The following is a 21,567-nucleotide window of genomic DNA, read 5'->3' as shown; positions in this document are numbered from 1 at the left end:
GCCATCTTTCTAGTTTACCTTCTGTGAGTTATTCATCTTGCTGGGAGGCTGAGAGCAGTTTGTCATGGAGCTCATGATGCTCTGGGAGCATTAATTCAAAACGGCCCGTGAGGTTGTTTTTCCAACTGCAGGTTTCCTCACATAGATAAATGAAATCTGTCGTCTCACTGCCTGTGTGCTGATAAGTGGCTCTTGACTGTATATTTAAAACTTGATGCTTTTCAAAACTTTAATCTAACGTTTCCCTGTTTGAGGTTGGGGCAGCCAGAGCTCAAAGGTCCACATCCACCACAGCACCTGGCTCCACTTTCCTGGACACAACCTGCGCTGGCTCCTCACCTTCGTCCTGCTCTTCATCCTCGTCTGTGAGATCGCCGAGGGAATCGTCTCCGATGGGTATGTTTAGCAAACTAATAATCCAACCCTGCGGCTTCATCCTGATATCAGTCACTTGCATGTGTTGCTTGTTAAAGGTCATGATCTCGTGATGCTATTGATGTGATTACTGGCCTCTAGCAGCAATTGTTTTCTTACAGTATACAGAAATTAGCATTGAGATGGTGTAAATGTGTCTTATTTAGTGTTCCCCTTGATTGAATTTTGCTCTGTGTTTTCTTGATTGCTGTTTGGAGGCGGTTCCTGAGTGATTTTTACGGTCTAATCAAACGCGGTTATCTAACCGTGAGGGCAGGTGAATGCAATTAACTGCAACCAGCACCTGATCAACACCATCTATCTCCATGGAGAAGCTGCTCAATAATGCTCATTTGGAAATAGCTGCTGCTGCTACGGCTGACATGATTTCCTGGGAAACTCGATTACTAAAAATCATCAATGCAAATTCTTTACATCGAAGCTCCAGTATAGTTGTACATCCTCAGGGTGTTTGGTGGGGATTGCATAATGGAGAGAAATTGGTGAGAGGGGTTCAGTCATCTCAGTAACATTACTGGGCTTTTTTTTTTTTTTTTCAAGCTTAGTCTGACTCATTGAATGTAAATGTTGAGTATAAATCTACCTTTTCTGCAGCGCTTTTCACACAGTTTTCTTCTTTCCTTATTTTCTGTCTCCATGGAACCATTTTTTAAAATCTTCTTCATGGCAGGAAACAACAACGACCTCCAAGCAGCAACCTCCTTGCTGAAAATGGCAGGTTTTTATGGATAAATTTAGATCACGCAATAAGATGGGCCTGCTTGGTTCTTTGATTGAGACTCCCTTCATGCAAATGTTCAACCAAAACAACCCCCCCTCCCAAAAGTATCTTGCAGATACCATTGCTGCCTCCTGGGTTTATCATTACCTAGTAAACAGATTGGTTTGAAGAAATGCAAACAAGGCAGAGTGTTATTTTTCCCCTATATAGCAGAGTGATGATGAAATGCAGTCAGACCATTCTTCAGCGCAGATACGATACTTTATAGAGACTATTTCCAGCTGGACTAGTTTCCTGGCTAGTTAACAGGGAAGAAGCCATAACTGCAGTGTTGATCTCCACCAGGACATAAACTGTATGTACAGAATCACCAATCAAATGTGTTTAAAAAAAATGGCTTTAGAAGTGTACTGACTTTGCCACTAAATAAGGATAAAAAGCATTTTCCCCACAGATTCTACTTTTACGATTTCCACGCACAGTTTCGGTCGGTACAACACGATTAGCTGGATGTTTCCAGATGTTTCAAAGAAGACCGGCTTTTTGAGGGGTGGGGTGGGACATGTCATACTGCTGCTGTCTTTGGCCTCACAGGATTCTCAAATAGATTTCTATGCAGGGTTCTTTAAGTGGCCAGTCTCTTCCTAATAACATCTCTGTCATTTATGAGACTGACTAAAGCTGATTAAGTAAACAGCAATAATATAAATACAAGTCCAATTTGTCTGGAACATTCTGATCTGATTCTATTAACCTGCTGTCTGCTAATGTCAGATGGCTCGTCATAGGTGTTAGGATTTTTTTTCATATCTGCCTAAACTGTGCATAGAGGACAGTTTAGGTATGGGATATGGAATTTAAGCAATAAACTTCAACTTTTTTTTCTTAACAGAAGATCAGATATTTAGTCTCTGTTGTTAACTTCCTCCAAACAAACAGTGCTTCTAATCTGATTAATCAGTGAAGCAGTTGGCAGAATTGTAGTTCAGAGTATGAAAGAAAACTTCATGCTCAAAAGTTAGTTAAAGCTAGCAGCAGTTAGGTGGGCGTTTGGCTCTGTCTAGGGTTTCTTTTGCAGGCTATAGCTGAACAAGTTTGTTATAAAGACAACTTTTAACTAGCATTTTATTTCTTATTTTAATTAAACTCAGAAAACAGAACACCATCACAACAACAACAAAAAGGGCTCAGCATAAAAATGCGGAACATAATGAACCAAAATCCAGAATGAATAGAAGACAAATTACAAGGAAATGTACCTTTACAGGGAAATACAGACATATACAGTGATGGAAAAAAGCTTTCAGACACCCCATGCATTTGTAAAATACTGCATTAAGAATCACTCTTAGGTCTTCAAGTGTAATTTATTTTAGTACAGTCACAGCCAAAATACTAAACAAATCCTAAAAAAGCCATTGAAAACTTAAAATTGATTGGTTCCATAAAAATACAAAAGAAATTTTGAGTATTGGGTCATTTTGGTATCGGTGATCCACTGGTGAAGGTCGTGCTTTTTATTAAAAGACACATTTTTTTGTTGCCGTGCTTCGTGTCTATATAAAGCCAGCACATTTGGAAGTTCTTCAGAGACAAAAATGACTAAAACAAAGAACCTAATGCAGGAAACAAGCCCAAAGATCAGCCAGGAAGGGTACAGCTACTGCCAGATAGCCAGGAAGTGCAGATGCAGCCCTTCGGCTGTTGGATACACTCTGCAGAAATACAAACAAACCTACAGCTTGGAAGACAAACCAAGATCTGGGCGTCCAAGGGTTTCTTCAGCAATAACTGACCACATCCTGATCCACATGTGCTGTAGACATCAGTCTGACGTAGTGCCACCTATTCAAAATATACTGTGAACTACACTGACAACTGCAAATATAATGTGTCTTATAATTAGTGTAGAAATGTAATATAACATACCATGATAAAAGAAGGGGAAATATACCACAGACAGACAAATACTAAGGCAGCTACTGACCACATGCAGCCCAGTTGTAGCGTTTAGCCTTTCTGATGCTTTGCCAGCAGCTTCACCACCAGCCAGCACAATATAGACAGAACCATCAGAGCCATCAGGAGCAGAATGTGCTCCATTTCTAACCGGTGCCAACTGAAAACAAGTCAATGAGCAGCAGAGTTTACCCTCGACTGCACTGGAGGCTCCACTGCACAGATTGTTAGTGAATCAGACAACAAAAGAATCAACAGGAGGTAACAAAAACAGAAGAGCAGTTCATTTCTAATGGTATTGTTTAGAGACAACTCTCAGAAATGCAGCAGAATGCTTCTGTAGTGACTGAAAACACAAACTGCAGTGGATGACGCCTTTAATTACTATAGATTCTTTCCAACAGCATAAATATAGCCAGGAAACCTTTGCTTTATATAAATTCTGACACATCAGGCCTTTAAATCTAGATTAATTTCCTAATCCTGCTTCCTACTGAGTTCGTCGGTGCACTAAATGTCAAAAATCAATCACATATAAAGACTCAGGGAGCCACAGCTGGATAGCAAATCCATCTCTGCTCCTTATTTTCTCCTTGTTATCTGTTTCCTTCTTCGTCTGGAGCCTCCAAGTCCAGTTGTCTAATATAGTGAGTTCGTACGTAACAGCCTTCAGGGTTACTGTCGACCAGCCCTTTGTGCAAACTGAAGGGGAGCGTGATTGTTCCTGAAGGAAGCAGAAGAGCTCTCCATCTGCTCACCTCTTTACCGGGCTTTTTAACGCTGATTTCAGTGCTGTGCTGAAGAGCCTGAGATGGTTGTTTGTGTCTGTGTGTGAGCTTGAAGGTGAAGTTTTATGCTTAATGACGCACCTGCCGAACCGATGGGCAACCAGAAACACAATACAGATCATACAAAAGAAATGAGACGTTATAGATGCTCCAGCCTGGTCATTTTGTGCGTGCTCTGACATATCTCTTTCCTGTGTGATGTTCACTTGCAGGTTCAGCCAGTCCCTCCACCTTCACCTGTACATGCCTGCAGGTCTGGCCTTCATGGCCGGCATCACCTCTATCGTCTACTATCATAACATCGAGACCTCCAACTTCCCCAAACTACTACTAGGTACAGCATTCTTGAATTCAGCTGCCCTTTGTATGATTTCTTCTTCATTAGTCTTCATTTATTCATGAAATGTTTACTGAAAACAACCGTGTCTTTTCTAGAAACTCTCTTCTCTGGGTAGCTACACTCGAACATCCTACTCAGTCAAGGTTTTGAACAAATCCAGAGCCTTTTGTAGCATTAAAATCTGATTAGGTGTAGTGAAGATATTACTGAATTGTGTTTGGGGTTTGTGAAGCCAGGATTAATCAACGTTTGTAGTATAAAAGCTAATCTTGTTAACTCTTGGAACTTTTAATTCAGAACAACAGCTGATTAAAATTCCAGTCTTTAGGTTGATATAATGATAAAACCCCTGATAGGGTCAGTGCTGCCATTTACACATGAACGGTTCATTATCTTCAGATAGGACTGCGAAATGATTGAGGCCAATGTCATGCAGTGTAATTGTTCCACTCTGGGTAGATATTAATGAATAAGAAAATGAGTTTCAGGTGAAAGATCAGCACAGCCTGCACAGTGGGTGAACATTACAACTGCAAAGATATCCGGTTGAGTACGTTACGATCTGTGCCAAAACCTGCTGGAAGGTTTGAATGGTGTATTATCTTTAAAACATCACCCAATTTACACCATTTATCAGAGCCAAAAATTGTAAAAAGAGAAAAAAATGTTGAATTTTCAGCTTTGGCACAATATGGGAACTAATCATGTGGCCCTACAGTTCCTTCAGATCAACTAACCAAATCAAAGCTTAAAATTGTGCCTTAAATTTAAAAAGTTTGTCAAAACTAAAAAAAACAACAATTCTGCACTCCTCTGCATAACCTAAAAACAGTTCGTGACTCATCTGTGGCCAGCAGTTACAAGATGAAACTTCAGGGATGTTTCAGCTGAACTGCAGGGTGTGTTTACACAGAGCAGATAGGAGACAAGTACGCAAACATAGCAAAAATGTAAGTAGCAGCCTAAAATATATACAGCATGTGGAGCCATTTTTTCAGTATTGGTAACACTTTGGGGCACTTAGAAAATGTCGTATGTCTATTTTGTACCATAAACAATCAAAGAAATTCAACTTATCTTTGATTTTCTTATGATTTCTTGCATTTTAACTGTGTCATACTAGTTCTCTGTACTTCTAGCCATGGTTGTACTATTTCCATAGAGGTGCAGGACTTTATATTGCAGGGAGAAATTAGTCCACAGTGAGTAAAAATGTGACAGAAGCTGAATCACTTAGAAACTAGGGTTCAGTGGTTCAGTCAATAATGTCTCGTGATAAATAGATTAATGTCACCCTTCACCTTCGTCCATTGGTTGTCATCATATAACGCCCACGTTTCCTGGTGGAACGATCACCCTGTTGCTGCTCTTTAAGTGTTCTTGCAGTTTTCCCTCCCTTCATGCATCATTAACTCATCTGTGTGCAGCTCATGATATTTCACCCATCAAGGCAGCGAGCCGCCCTGGGCTTTGATGCTTCCATATCACAGGCAGACAGAAATGAATCTTCTAAATTGAGACTCTGCTGTTGACCCTCACAGTGATAGTATCATCACGCTATAGACGTTCTTCATTACAGAGAAAGAAACACTGCATGTGATTCTGCTGCAGAGCGGGGATGATGGCTCTATTTTCTCTGTCAACCAGCAGTGAAGCCCTTCAATTAAATCTTTTATTTTTTCACAAGTGGTCTCTTAATATTTGCAATAAAGCTGCTCGACTGATACGGTGTGGCGCTCTCAAATAATACGCTTGGAACAAAAACAAGTGAATTAGCAGCTATTTGCTGGGTTATAGTTGTTGACCTTAAGCTGCTACACCAAAGACTGACTAGACACATATTGTGAAGCGTTACTGGCGATGTTTTCGGGGAGGATGACAGAAGAAAAGGAAAAAAAAGAAGATAATGTTTTGTGTCCACAGCTGTTACTAACACTGGAAATTAACCCCTTGACGCCTGAATTTATTTAGTATTCAATAAAAACAATCCTGGCGGTCTGACGGTCGTGCTTAGGGTTGCCACCCGTCCCTTAAAATGCGGAATCGTCCTTTATTTGACAATTAATTGTTCCGTATTTTCATAAACGCCCCGTACACGTCTGTCACACACTCATCCAAACTGCATAAGGAACAAAATAAAACACAGGAAATACTAAGGGCAGCCAATAATAAACTTCGTAGGACCCATGTAGCGAGGACCCGATGCGAGGTCCAGCAGATCACGCTGCACCCTCGTGTTTAAAAATGTCTCCACCCGAAACTCAACCACGTCCACAGAAGCAAAAACGTTTGCAAATGAACCGACGTGAGTGGGAAGACTCGAACCCCTGGCAATGATAACAAGGCAAACTGTGTTTTCTGTTGCTCATGGACTGGCTGAAGTAAGGCAGCATCAGGAGACCAACATGTAAGAAACATGAGAACAGAGAGAACCCAACCAGCAGATCACAGTTTATCATCATCCAATCATCTCCTGAAGTCCATACGGTAAGGGACATTAGTATCTGGTTGTGAATTTACCACAGGATGCTTATAATCATGCTGATGTGGTCCTAGACTCTACACAGTTTTAGTGATTCAATAAATGCTTAAGAATTTTTTTTTTTTGTGCTTTTTTGTTTTTAGTAAACATTTATGTAATAGCCTATATGTAATCAATAAATGACCTTTGCCTATCTTAAGAAAAACTCACTCAGAACTCTGATATGCTAACAGTACTAAATAAATCAATAAATACATGCATACACACATAAATAAGTTAATACATTAACTGTGTTAAGATAAGATTTACATTTAGATGAAAAAAAATGTCTGTAGAGAATTTCTTTGTCCAGTATTCTGCATTGAGTTGTTATGTTTTTGCAGAATCCAGTATTGCTCACTGGTTGGTCATTACATTTTATTTCATTAGTATGGTTTCATAGTTTAAAATGATGCCACTTCTGTTCAGGCAGAACCTGTGATCATAAAACAATACAAAACTCTTAGTTTCGTGTTAATAAAGCACTTAAAGCTTTAAGTATGGCTAAATGCTTTTTTCAAAATTAAATATATCACTCCTTAGGTGGTAGTGGCCCCAAGTTCGGTAAAGTTGGAAAGATATTCACAGATTCAGACTTCTGACATCAGTAACTCGTTAGATATAGGTTGTCAAAACATAAACAATGCCTCTTTCCCATCGTTGTAAGGTAGACAATGTGCTACAAGGCCAGTTTTATCAAAAGTAGCTGTCTTTCAAGCTGCACAAATAACATTGATGTCTATGTGCAGCCGGCTGAGTGACGTCTGTCTGCAAAACCACTGCAACAGCGAAGAGAGACACAAATATTCAATAACCTAAATCTTGTACTCTGTAGTGTCACCAGAATCACTGCAGCCTTCAACTGGCTCCTGTTGACACCAATGTTATTCCTGCAACTTGAAAGACAGCTACTTTTGATAAAACTCGGCTTGGAGCACATTGTCTGCCTTACAATGATGGGAAAGAGGCACCGTTTATGTTTTCACAACATATATCTAATGAGTTATTGATGCTGGAATTCCGAATCTGTGAATATCTTTCCAACTTTACTGAACTGTGGCCCCGAGGACCGTGGTGGGCGTCCTTTATTTTCATTTCTGAAAGGTGGCAACCCTAGTCCTGCTAATGGCTAACGGTGTAGCCATTAAAATCTTTGTGTTTCTGTTATAGAGTAGTTTTTTCCTTGCTTGCACATTATGCCACTCTGATGCTGGTAGACGTGTCCATGTTTGTGATTGGTCGTCTGTTCCTAACTCCACCGCAATGAATTCAATGAGTTTCTATTCCTCATTAAAGCCACTGAAGTGAATTTTGCCTCCACAAGTGAAATTGCTCAGTAAAGAAATGACACCATCAGCGTTTCCACAGCTACTACATGTATGAATTGTGTCACGGACTGCAAATAGTAAATATCTGGAAACTCTGGTAACGTGACGACATTTAATTTAGATTCCAGCTCTAATGGAAGTCCACAGTTGGGTATTTATCCTTTCTATTTGCCTGGTGACTTGCTACGTGCCACTGATCCGTGCTTCATTTCCTCAGCTCTGCTCATCTACTGGGTTCTGGCCTTCATCATGAAGACCATCAAGTTTGCCAAATACACCGAGCACGGCATCGGCCCCAGGCAGCTCCGCTACTGCATCACTGGACTGCTGGTGCTGCTCTATGGACTCCTACTAGCTGTAGAGATCAATGTCATCCTGGGCAGGGTGAGTGTGTGTGTGTTGGTGTGTGTAGTCATCTGATTATAGTTTGTTTTAAGCCTTTAGTCACCTCGACTTCTTTCAGCCTTAAACCCACATAGCTCCAGTGGTCAGCGATCAGTGAAGCTGCCCAGCATGAGTTAAAAATAGGTTGGATGCAGCGATGCTGCTGGTTTTTTAAAGCTGTCAACAAGCTAATGTTTATATTGGAGCATGTGATGTGGTGACGCCACTCAGGCAGCTGTCATTGCTGTCAAGATAGAACACAGTCTGAGTACAGAGACAATCCTTCTGAATGACATGTTTACAAAGAAACAAAGAAGCAAGAATCCAAAGACGGTGCTTAGAATGATAATCATAATAGATGTGTTATCAGCGCTGGGTATGGTGATGCCACTCAACATTGATGACAAATTTTCCTGGTGGTCATTTGTGGTTTTTCAATAGAAAAATCACCTACAGCTCAGAAAGCATTTTACCCATAGACCACCATAACAAAAGAGTCTACTGTAAAACTACTGACCCCTTTCAACTGCAATAAGGTCAGCTTTTACTCTTTCTATTATGATTTTATTTTTTAATCCATGGCAGTTTTGCACTTGTGAAACCTCAATAGCCATTTGAAAAGAGTCCCTAAGCAGCCGATAGTGAAACCCATTACAGGACTGCATCCTAACCCTATATCAATATTTACAAAAGCATAACTTGTAACAACTATTCTAGATAATGTTTTTTAATATCTGAAATGCTCATGGTGTATTTTGACGTGACACTCATGCCTCTATAGGTGAATGATGAAAATAAGTGACCAAAAAATGCATTATTTGGCTTCAAACAATTTTGCCAAGCAGAAAAACAAAACAAAATGAGATATCAGTTTCTCTACTAGCCCAGTGGGAGAAATGGTCTCAGTCTTGCCATTCGTGTTAAAATTGTCTGACTGGAACGTGAGGCAAACCTGGAAGCTAGAAATAGCTTTATGGCTTATCTGCCAGAAAAACAGATGCCATCTTTTCATTGAGTCAGGTGTCCAGTTCTCCTTAATGCATCCATGTTGTTACCATGTTCACCACTGTAGCTAGTTTAGGACTAAATACAAAGCACAGCTGGGGCTAATTGATAGTTAGGGTTCAGGTCTTTGGTAATAAACCAAAATGCTGAACAAATGGAAATTTCGACCTGATAATTGCACAAGATGAAAAATTTCTTGCAGTTCCATAGTTACTGAGGTCACCACAATCATCGACCAGCAGACAGACCTAGCAAAAAAAAAGCATCCTAAAGTAACAAAAACTAAAACTTCTTAAAGAAAATGTAACAAAAATGGTACGAAACCAAACCAATGAGAGTCGTACTAGGAAGGCTGAAAGACCAGATCCTCTGAGCTTTATGAACCAGACTATAAGACCCTTTTGGCTGAAATCTGGCTGGTATGTGGTTCAAAGATGCATCAGACTAAAATGTGACAGAAATGTGGTTATAAATATATTTCATCATGTTTCTAGCTGTATTTTCTTGATCGTACAACAAAACGATTGTGGTCCTATCTTCTGATTATTCAGCTTTTGACATTTTCAGACCCTTTCTGAAAACAGCAGAGAAAATGTCAGACACTTTTCAGTCTTTTTCCTCTGGACAATTTACAGTCTGCTTGTCTCTGTTAACCTCTGGCACTGAGCCCACATCTGTTATTGAATCAAAGTCCTCTGTATGAACAGCAGATACAGCGATTCTCCATCATGCTCTGTATTCAAACTACTGGAGCTCCATTTCTTGTATTGCATTGTTAAATGTTTGAAACTAATTTTTAATAATGATCTCACCTGCTCCTCTGACTTGGTTTTGAGTAGCTGCCATCACCAAAAAGTACTAGTTCGTCTAATGAAAAACATGAATTTGCGAAATATAGTTGCATAATAATCATTTCTAATCTCGACCTGTTTTCAGACAAAACCATGAAAACAGAATCTTAAAGGACCAAGCATTATTTCTGTGAATTTATGGTTTTATAAACAGTGTTTGGATGTTCTCATCTGCCACTCACTAACCTAGTTTCCACTAAAAACACCTTTTTTCTTCCTGCTGGCTCTATTATAAACTTTGTCCTCATAGAGCACTTTGTGAAGTTACGTTTCCCTGCACCATGTCTGTTATATTCTGTTCTGTTGACTTCTGTTGCTTTCAAAGCCTATAGTTATTTTGATGTTAGAACACCCATAAAGACCGCTCAGCTTCACTAAGAGTCATTGCCATAGCAATATCAGACAAGCTGTAATTAATGCACAATAAAGAAGCAGCAGCTGTAATTAAGCCCTCTGATAAGACATGTTCTACTGCCACTGTGATGTATGTTTCATATGCAGCATGTTTAAAATTATAATCATTATCTCAATAGAGGAGCTGATGTTTCTGTTTCACTGAATGTCTAATCTGTGGTTTTGTAATGTTTTCATCAGCTCCAGTGTCCAGGTCACAGATTTGAGCAATAAATCTAACTCCTTTTGTTTCTGCCGACAGCGCTACATGTGTTTTGCCAACCCGACAGAAGTGAAGCCCCCCGAAGACCTCCAAGACCTCGGCGTTCGTTTCCTGCAGCCCTTCGTCAACCTGCTGTCCAAAGCCACCTACTGGTGGATGAACACCTTCATTACCTCGGCTCACAGGCGACCCATCGACCTGAAGGTCATCGGCAAACTGCCCATCGCCATGAGAGCGCTCACCAACTACATCAAGCTACGCAAGGCCTTCGAAGACCAGAAGGTGAGTCCAAGTTCTGGTGAACAGAACTGGGATTGTTGTCGAGTTCTTGAACCACCTCAAACCGTCGACCAGTATGCAGAAGCATGAAACACATTCATTCAACCAGTATGTGGTTTTACAAGTAAATATTACGTGCTTTTTATGTAATAACAGCCAAAATTCTGAGTGTGAGTTCATTATTTTATACAACTTCTATGCAGAGAATAAAGCAACTGTGTGCACATTTAGGGTTATTTTTAACAAGTATCTTTGGGCAGATTACAAATCAGCAGAAAACTGGTGTCACTGTTTGAATTTGATGATTATCTTCAAGGGATCTGCTTGGATCTTCCACTCAGACACAAAATCGGCTTTACGTATTTATGTAAGAGCTTAGGAAGCAGCGTGTTTATGGCATCACTTCACTTTATTTAATTATTTTAGACCATTTGTTAGCATAACCATCTTTTTTTGAAGATGTTGAGGTCAGTCTGACATGTACATGAAGTGATCTGGGAATCCTATAAAATGTTATTTTTTAAATAGTGCTGCTCTCATAAAAACAAACAATAAAAAAACTATTTTAATCTCTTTCCTGTGATGACTCAGCTCTGGCTGAACTGGGAACATTAAACTTTATTCAGACGTCATAGATTGGATTGCTCAGTGGGGTAAACACTCAAATGCCACTCTGACACAAGCTTGCATTTACTGCATATACACATGCTCAGGCTTTTCTAAAGTCCTCTTTTATTTGTCAATCAACCTTAATTTAACATTGAACATATATTGACGTAGAGGTCATTTATGTACATTATAAGCAAAGACACAAATGAAAATTCAGACATACATATAGAGCGTTTGCATTACAGCATTCTGTAATTATGCAAGTAATTTTCTCCCTGATGTAGCTAAATACAAAAATACTTCCAACCTTCCAATCCTTGAAAATCCCTAGAATTCGAATGAATGTATGATATGATGACAATAATAAAAAGAAAAGCACACAGAGAGCGCAGTACTCCTCCAAGGCTGTCAGGCGTCGTATGATTTCCTACTGATAAGTCCCGGTAAGTCTGTAGCAGTGGATTTGTAGAAGGATCGCAATCATGTGATCGTCAGCAGGCAGCTGACGTAGTGTTCACTTGTTGTCATAGTTATGTCGTGCCACTATCTTGCAATGATACAGAAATCTTTAACAAATCCGTGGATCCAGACTATAAGCCACATCACTGCCAAAATCTAATCAGGTGGTCCTTGTGTCATTTCTGACCTTCCCTGAAGATTTCATCCAAATCCGTTAGTCCATTCTTGGGTACTGTTGCACACAGACAGACTAATGGACAGACAAACATATGCTGATCATCGTCACATAACAATGTGATACGTTTGGTTGAGACTTAAACAGGCTGTGTTTTTCTTCCTGCTCTTGCCTTGAGGCAGCTGTCTTGCAGTCTTTTTAATGCACGTCCAAGCTGAGGATGTCTCCTCGTTGCATTTTATTCAACTTCTCAGTCCGAGCACGTGTCCGGGGTCAGAGGTGAAGGGCCTCCTCTGCAGGGTCATTGTTTTCCAGTGTTTGGAAGGTCATCTGAGATTCGTCACTGCTGCGTGTGCGTCCGGTGTGAACGCAACCCCTGCTTCCTTCCGGCAGGAGTGAGGGATGAGAGAGACCGAGGGGTCCCAGTGGAGCTGTGGGGAAGGGTGGCGGCGGTGGAGGAGGGCCCAGAGGCGCCGGGTCGTTCCCATTCTACTGTGAATGAGGCGACATCCTGACCCCTGCGGGGGTGAAAGCACTGCACTTCATGGGAAGCTGGTTCCACTCAGAGTGTGTGAGAATGAAACGTCCCCCTTCCTGGTTGTTTGAACCCAAGGTAGAAAGAAAAGGCTGTGTGTGTGATGCGCACATGGATGCCGAGGTTCAATGGAAAGACGGACTCATGATGTCGGTCACGTCTGTTCTGTCCGTGACGCAGGCGTGTTCGCAGAGAAATGTACACATACAGACACAGATGCACGAAATGCTCTGGGACTGTTTACTGCACCGTGACGGTCCAGATGTTTCCCTCTGATCGTTGCTGATGGACTCACTGAACCAAGCTGCCATGTTGTTTGAGACATTGTTATTGTTTGTTCCTTTAGAAATCTGTTTAACCCTCTGAACCCTAAGTAATTTATGAATGGCTGTTGCTCAGACTGTGGCCTCATTTTTCACTGTAATATAAAATCCTGTACCTCTATGGAAACACATCACCATCGACTACGAGTAGAGAGAACTCATAAATGTCTTCTGTGCAGTTTTATAACTTTACAGTGTCATAAATCATCGAAAAAGAAAAAACAATCTGCCCAAGGATGCTTGAGAAAAAATAACCCTCAATATGCATTAGAATTAAAGAAACTGCTCAGTTCAGATTGATGTTTAGGATTTTTTTTTTTTACCACATCAAGATATCTAATATATCAAATCACACAAGTATTTGCTCTTTCTGTCACATTTTTACTCACTGTGGATTCATTTTTCACTGCAATGTAAAGTTCTGCACCTCTATGGAAACAGCAAGACCATGGCTAGGAGCAGAAAAGACTTCTTAATGTATTTTGTGCAGTATTAAAAAGTTAAACTATGATAAATCATTAAAACTGTATTAAATAAATACATCTGATTATTTATTTATTGAAATTAACATGGAAAAATGTAGTTAACATGTGCAATATTTTTTCAAAGTTCCCACAAGTGTTACTAACATTGGATAAAAAGGCAGATCTATAGACTATCTATAGACTTTAGATATTTTATCACTTACATTTTGAATTTGTTTGCACACTTGTCTCCTATCTGCTCTGTGTAAACACTGCCTGCAATTCAACTGAACAGTCCCTGAATTTTTCTCACGAGTCTTGGTTGCAGTTTCAATACTAATGACTTCTCAGTTGCGTTGAAGAAAGTAGAATTTGTTTGGATTTGCTAAAATTAGGGGCGTGTAAAAAACTTATTTTTGGCAATATTTTAAATGAGAATAGAATGATATTCAATTATATATTGACCCAAGTGATTTTAATGAAATTTAACAATTTGATGCTCAGGTCTGGTTTGGTTTTTCAACAGAAAAGCACATCACAGATGAGCAATTCAATGTTATTGTTCTTTTTTTTTTTTTTTTGTTTACAGTTTCTGGCTATAATAAATTATAATTTTTTCATTTTTTATAAGCGCTAACACGCCTTTTAAACCCGTTGTTGGGTTTGAAGTGATGATTAATGTCTTCAAATGTCATTGAAGTAACTGTAGACAGTTTTTAACCTGCTGTTTAATCCTCTGGATCACTGACATGGTTCCCAGCATTATATCTATATATCTATATCTATATCTATATATATCTATCTATATCTATCTATCTATCTATCTATCTATCTATCTCTATATATATATATATATAGAGAGAGAGATAGATAGATAGATAGATAGATAGATAGATAGATAGATAGATAGATAGATAGATAGATAGATAGATAGATAGATAGATAGATAGATAGATAGATAGATAGATAGATAGATAGATAGATAGATAGATAGATAGATAGATAGATAGATAGATAGATAGATAGATAGATATGAGGTCCACTCTGAAAACTTGAAGTTAATCACCACATCCCAGCAGCAGCAGTGGAGGGGATGAGCGCCTTGAATCTGACCTCATTTCACTGGTTTCTGCATCAACTCTCAAGTGTTGATTCAGCTTTTGTATTCATGCACTTATTTTCTCTGCTTGCTGTTAGAAGCCCTTCATTGTCTAACCTAGTTTCTATTCCTTTTGTTGTGCTGCCAGTTTTACTCCTCTGAGAACTGCCACTGTAGTCTGACTAAAAAGACCTCTCTTCACCAACAGCTATCTTTATTACACTAATGGAACAATGTGTCTCTGATAGCTGCTGATTAATGTTTGTAATTTAGATTTTGAACAACCCAAATCCTTTAAAAGAGGTCATAATTGTTCATCAGCCTCTGCAGATTATCTCTATCCAGTAAATGACACTCAGTGTATTCACTCAGCATGCTCATATTTTCCACCTTTTCTTCTGTTTTTATCTCCTTTCAGAGGCCTCAGGGCACAGCACCCCAGGGTCCAAAGTGGATCTGGCAGGCCTTGAGAAAAGCATTCGGCAGACCTCTTATCCTCAGCATCACATTCCGCTTTTTGGCCGACCTGCTGGGCTTCGCCGGTCCTCTGTGCATCTCTGGCATCGTCCACCACATCAGCAAAGACAATCGCACCATTCAGCAGCCGGTGAGGGGCGATTTTGCTTTATGGAAATGTATCCAAAGGGTCTTTTTAATGTTTGAAAAAGATCTTAAGATATGTTCAAAAGCACAGAAAAAAACCCCTTCAGTTCAAGTTTTTATTGTGATTTCTTAGAATTCAAATGATGACTGAGAAACAGCTTCAGAAAAGACAAGACAGATTCATCTCATGGCTTCCTATTCCCTCTCAAAGGTCACGGTGTGGTGAGACATTTATGATGCCCCCGGTACACCTGCCCGACGGTGTGCTAATTTAAGCCTCCTGAAATATTTATGAGACTTATTGCTGCTGGAGCTATCTCAGTTTCTTAGATTCCACGCAGGGCAGATGGCCACTCAGGCATCCATCTGTCAGAATAACTCCTCAGTTATTTGTTTGAAAGCCACATCCAAGCGATGCAGTGGAAAGTTAATATGAGAATGCTAAAAACACCTACGGCACATGTCAAAAAAATAAAAATGGGACTAAAAAATAGACCACTTTGTAAGATGTGAGGCAATGAGAGAGTTTGAAACATGTTTTGGTTCAGAGAAAAGAAATAAGCCAAGAGAAATTTGAAGGATGAGTCACAGCAGCGTTGAGGCACATTTCTAATCAATAATCTGTGATCCCTCCTGGGAGAACCATCTACCCCCCATGCTGCAGAATTAATTAATCTTTGAGGGAGATACCGTGTCCATCTGCTATAACTGAACCTCATTCTTCTTGGGTTTCCAGCTCACATCCACATATCGGCTGTGTGTCTGGAGGCTGCACTTCATTTCAGATTAACTGAAATGGGAACGATGCATTTTAAACAGAGGTTTGAAGCGATACGCAGCAGCAGTTTTAGTAGAAATTCGTTATTGACAGACACTCTTCAAGTCAAATCCAATCCCAAAGAGGTCAGTCTGTGTGACCTTCCTGCCTAACAATGATGAACCAGTCGATATCTCTGCTTCTCCCATGTTCCTGCAATTCCAGATGAGGCTGCTCGGTATCTATTTCATTTCCTCCAAGGAGTTTCTGGAGAATGCGTATGTCTTGGCTGTGCTGCTCTTCTTCGCCCTGCTCCTGCAGAGGACCTTCCTCCAGGCCTCCTACTATGTGGCCATTGAAACAGGCATCAACCTGCGTGGGGCCATACAGGTAAAATCTCCAAATCACACTAAAAGTTACGTGTGAAATGTTGCCAAATCAGTTACAAATGTTCATAATAGTTTGGTTTTATTTATTATTCACACATTTGGACAACATCAATAGCTGACTAACTGTATGATCTGACTAATGTTTTCTGAATCTGAGAGTAGTCTAACCTGTGTTTAACCTTCTGAATTCCAAGCAATTACTGAGGTTTGTTGCTCCGGTTACATTTTTTCTCACTGTGACCTCATTTTTACTGCAATATAAAGTCCTGCCCCTCTATGGAAACAACACAACCATGGCTAAAATGAGAAACAGCAAAAAAAAAAAAAAAAAAATCCTTCTGTGCATTATGACAGTTAAAATGCCATAAATCATAAAAAGTTAGATTTCTTTAATTATTTATTTTTTTAAAAATGCAAGAAACTGAAATCAACATGTAGAACTTTTTTCAAGTGCCCACAGGTGTTATTTATCTGTAAAATATGTTGACTCGATACATTGTATATATTTGACAAAAAAAAAGATTTGTTTCTGTACTCGTCTCCTCTCTGTCTGTGTACACAGCCTGCAGTTCAGCTACAACGTTCTTATATTTTTGTTGCAGGATTGTTTGTCACAACTAAGTCATTTATAGCATCTTAGCTGTGACAAGAAGCATCCATTTTTATTTATTTTACAGAATCTGGATTGAACAAATGATTCATTTTTTGACTATTTTTAAATAAGGCACAAAAAAATACTAAAAAAATTACATGAATTAATTAAACAAACCAAATGTTTTTGATAAAATTTCACAATTTAAGCTTAGATTTGGATAATTTAATGGGCAAACCAGCACATCACAGAAAATTTGTTTATAGACTGTCAGAAAGTTGAAAATCTGATGATTTTTATTTTATATGTATATGTTTTTTTTACTGTCTCTGGCTGATAAAATAGTATAATTTTTGCATTTTCTATAAAACAACATGACTTTCAAACCCACCAGTTGGTTTGGGGGTTTAGAGGATGAATGTTAGAAAAAACATCTTGAGATTTTCAGTGAAGCAAATCTGAGGATGCTGGTTCATCGACGCTGAATGTTGGTCAGAAGTTTAAATCCCTCCCTCGAAGGAAGCACCTCTGTGTTTAAACCATTGTTCATATCGATCAGTTTGAAGAAATTAATGATTATTTCATCTATTGATTTTGGTGTGTGAAAGCCTTCGTTGTATTTGCTTTTCTCCCCAGACAAAAATCTACAACAAGATCATGCGTCTGTGCACCTCCAACATGTCGATGGGCGAGTTAACCGTTGCCCAGATCTGCAACCTGGTCGCCATAGATACCAACCAGCTCATGTGGTTTTTCTTCCTCTGTCCCAACCTGTGGGCCATGCCAGTACAGGTGAGAATGTCTAAACCTTTATAGTCCATCCACTGGGAGCAGCATTTCTAGATATTGATGTTTCTCACATCATCTGGCTGCTGGTGCTTGTCATTGTTTCTTGAACTCAGAGGGAAGCTTCCATTCTTATATACCGAGACTTTCATCCTGCTGTGTGGCTTTCCTTCATTCTCTGGAAAGAGCAGATGTCAGTGTTAGCAGAAGGTTGGCAGCAGAGATGACTGTAAGATATGTTTTATTGACAAGTAGGAGACAGCCGAGTCCTTCCTAAAGGCAAACAGCAGTTATGTATAAATTTAGTGTCCCTGGGACAAAATCTGATGTTGGAGAGTGATGTTTGTTATCTCTATTATTAAATCCCATTTCTCCTTGAGGTCTGACAAATGTGTTGAATGCGTTTCCTTTTAAATCTTGTGTTCACATCACAGACTGTATAATAAAGTTGGACGTAGTGCCTGGCTCCAAAAATGAAGCCTACCCAGAAGTGTCCAGATGCTGGCTCCAAAAAGCTCCATAGACCCCAATTCTACACGGAAAAACTAAAATTTGATAGACTGCTGCGGCTCAGGATTTTTTGTTTGTTAGTTTTCATGGTCAAAATGAGAGATCAGGTGTCCGATCTGAAAATAAATCAATATTGAATTTTATATAAAGATTTCAATTTTGCAAAGTCAGGGGGCGGGGCTACTTGATTGACAGTCTGGTCTGGAATGATTGACAGGTTGTCTGTTAAACTCTGTTCTCCTCATTTGGATTAAATTCTGATATAATAACTGTTGGTTTATTTATCGGTGGAACAGCAGAACATTTTCCACAGACAGTTTTTCTGCCCGTTGGCTTGTTTTAACCAGTTTTCTACCTTCAGCTGATTCTACCAGCAGACACTGAAAGGACTCGATATGTAAATGTTTAGTTTCTTATTGGTGCCACTTTTAATGCACTCTATATACAACTTTAGTGTCAGATTTAATGTGTGCAGTGTTGTTAGCAGCAGTGTCGGTAAACAGCAGAAGCAGGTAAATGTGGGCGGGACAGAGTCTTCGGCTCTAAGTCAGTCTGACCAATCGCTGCTCTCCGCCTTGGCCACCTGAGAATCTTTATTTGTCTCTGGCTCCAAAAATCCAAGACGGCAGCCAGGAAGTAGTAAAATCCGGGCTTCATTTTCTCAGTGCAGAAACCAACAGGTGGCGTCATGTTAGCTACGTCCATCTTTATTATACAGTGTATGGTTCACATTCATGTTTACTTGCTGGCAGTCTTCCTACTATTGATCAGTTAAATGGTGTGAAACCTTCAGCAGGACTCTGTATTGCATCAACAAAACAAGACAAAAAGCCAAAAACTCCACAGTGAACCTTTAGTGTTGTCATTATTACCATAATTTAGCAGTATTATAGTGTTGATGGAGAAAGCAGTCCTAGTTCTATTGTAGCTGGGTGTGTATATAGGCTCAGTAACTACACTGTAGTTTTACATTATGTCACACTGTATAGTTTATTTAGGATTTTTTTTTTGCAGTTTTGCAGATTTTTTGTTTTGCATTGCTCTTTCATTGCATTATGTGTTTTCTTTGCATCCTGATGTATTACACTTCATCTAGCTGTGTTTTTTTTTAGTTTTTTTGCTACACTGTATTGTTGTGTGTTGTGTTGTTTCTGCATGCTGTGTCACCAAGGCTTTCTTTATGATCCTATGGAAAACAAAGGATTGTGTACAGAGATGTGGGGGCTGAAAACTGAGCATACGTGTTGTAACCCCTGTTGGAGTTAAAATAGATTCAATGCAAATGTGTGCAGTCGATTGGAAGCCTGTGACCTTCGTGTTTTGAAGTCCTGTAGGTGGGTTGTGTAATTCATGACATGCAATACTACTGTGTGGTCATTAATACACCAATGAGGCCTCAGGAGAAACTGGAGCTGAAAATGATAATGAAAGTATAATATCAGCAAACCCTTGAGGTTGATTAGTTTCTCATGGAATTCAGTATCAAAGCAAACCTGCTGAGCACAGCTGCATCATGAAACCTCAGATGTTTCATTCTCCCTCACAACAAAAGATCATTTTTCATTTCTGGTTATTACTGAGTATTTCTTCCCTCTGGCCTTTATCTTTCAAACCCCATCAGATAAAAAAGTGGTTTTACCTGAAATGGAAACACAGTTTCTTTAAATTGTTCATTTATTTACACTGTCAACGTGTATTTATAGAGATATGGAAAATCAGAAATAACCTTAAGAAAAACAAGAAAGCAACGCAGACGGAAAATCTACGAGGATTTAGAAGGGTTTTGATAACAGACTGATCACAAGAAAATTAAACTTCACATGATTTAGAGGAATAAATACGCTTTTATATATCATAGACCTTATTTTAGGCACTTGTTTGGTAGTGATTGGTTACAAGTATTATGAAGATTTCTAACATTTTAGTCTGTATTTATATTTTGAAGCATTTTATTAGAATTTTTGCAGACACTAGCAGGTCCAATGATGTTTACTTTAGTACAATTAAGCATTTCCGTTTTGACTGTTATTTATTTTTGGATTATTTAAGCCTTTGTTGGCACCTTGTATTATGTTTGGAGAGAAAAACTGCTCTTATCTCTTTATAGCAGGGAGCACTGTCCCTAAGACGTGCCTACCTTTTACATGAAAAAGCTCAAAATAAATTATCATTTTGAAATGGCAAAAGAAAAGATGAAAGAGACGAGTCTTGAGGCCTGAAAACACAACCTGAATAATCCTTGTTAGCACAAAATCAACCACATGTGGAAACGGTTTTTACACCCAAATGGCACGATCTTTGGATTTTCTGGTGGACTGACTTCCTGGTGATCTTATTGTGTTCTCATTGGTATCATTTCTGCAGACAGTTTAAAAGCAAAAACACAATCAAGCATTCTCCAGTATTTGATGCAGCTCCACAACATTTTGCATGACTAAAACATCAAACTCTAAATGAAAAAGTGCTTTGAATTCACTAGTAGCGAGTGATATAAACTCAGCAAAGATGTGAAAGCTGTTGTGGTCCCTCTCATGTCTCTTGTTTTTCTTCTGTTTCTTGTTGTGCTTCCAGTCTGTTTTGTTGTTACTTCTCTTGTGTTGATTTTAGTTTCCATCTCTGTCTTGTTTCTGCTCCTGTCATTCCTGATTTTTTCCACCTTTTCCCAGTTACCTTGTGTTTCTCCCTCAATACCTTGTTAGTGCATTTGCTCTCCTGCCTCCTTGTGTCTCTGTGTTGTTCCCTGAGCTTTGGTTTCTGTTTTTGTACTCCTGTGGTTCATTTTCTTATGTTGAATTATCATTTGTTGGCCTCGTATTGGATTTTTACTTCCCAGAACCCTGCAGCTCATGTTATTCATCCACAGTGAGTTCCATTAACCTGCCTGTCTCTGTGTCTCCTTCTGGATTCTCATTTTGTGCCCACACAACAGACAACCTTTTGCTATATTTAGGAATAAAAAGAAAGCTTCAGCTATTCAGAAACAGGCTGTGCTACATCTTCTGCTGCCACTGTAAGCCTGCTGGTAGCTCAGTATTAGTA

General features: G+C 39.3%; 1 protein-coding gene across 5 annotated transcripts in view; it reads left to right on the top strand.

Moving 5' to 3' along the window:
- The window catches only part of abcc8 (ATP-binding cassette, sub-family C (CFTR/MRP), member 8), an 85,304-nt gene that overhangs the window by 6,927 nt on the left and 56,810 nt on the right, over nt 1-21,567 (top strand). For all 5 annotated transcript variants that reach the window (XM_035944527.2, XM_035944526.2, XM_055008202.1 and 2 more), the window contains exons 3-9: nt 255-396; nt 4,116-4,237; nt 8,310-8,476; nt 10,988-11,230; nt 15,310-15,498; nt 16,477-16,641; nt 17,869-18,024. In XM_035944527.2, coding sequence (XP_035800420.1) covers nt 255-396; nt 4,116-4,237; nt 8,310-8,476; nt 10,988-11,230; nt 15,310-15,498; nt 16,477-16,641; nt 17,869-18,024 — 1,184 coding nt within the window. The remainder of the gene's footprint in view (nt 1-254; nt 397-4,115; nt 4,238-8,309; nt 8,477-10,987; nt 11,231-15,309; nt 15,499-16,476; nt 16,642-17,868; nt 18,025-21,567) is intronic.

The sequence above is a fragment of the Amphiprion ocellaris genome, chromosome 3, assembly GCF_022539595.1.
Source record: "Amphiprion ocellaris isolate individual 3 ecotype Okinawa chromosome 3, ASM2253959v1, whole genome shotgun sequence".
Lineage (NCBI taxonomy): Eukaryota > Metazoa > Chordata > Actinopteri > Pomacentridae > Amphiprion > Amphiprion ocellaris.
The sequence above is the reverse complement of the archived record's forward strand: the minus strand, read 5'-3'. Positions and strand labels throughout refer to the sequence as shown.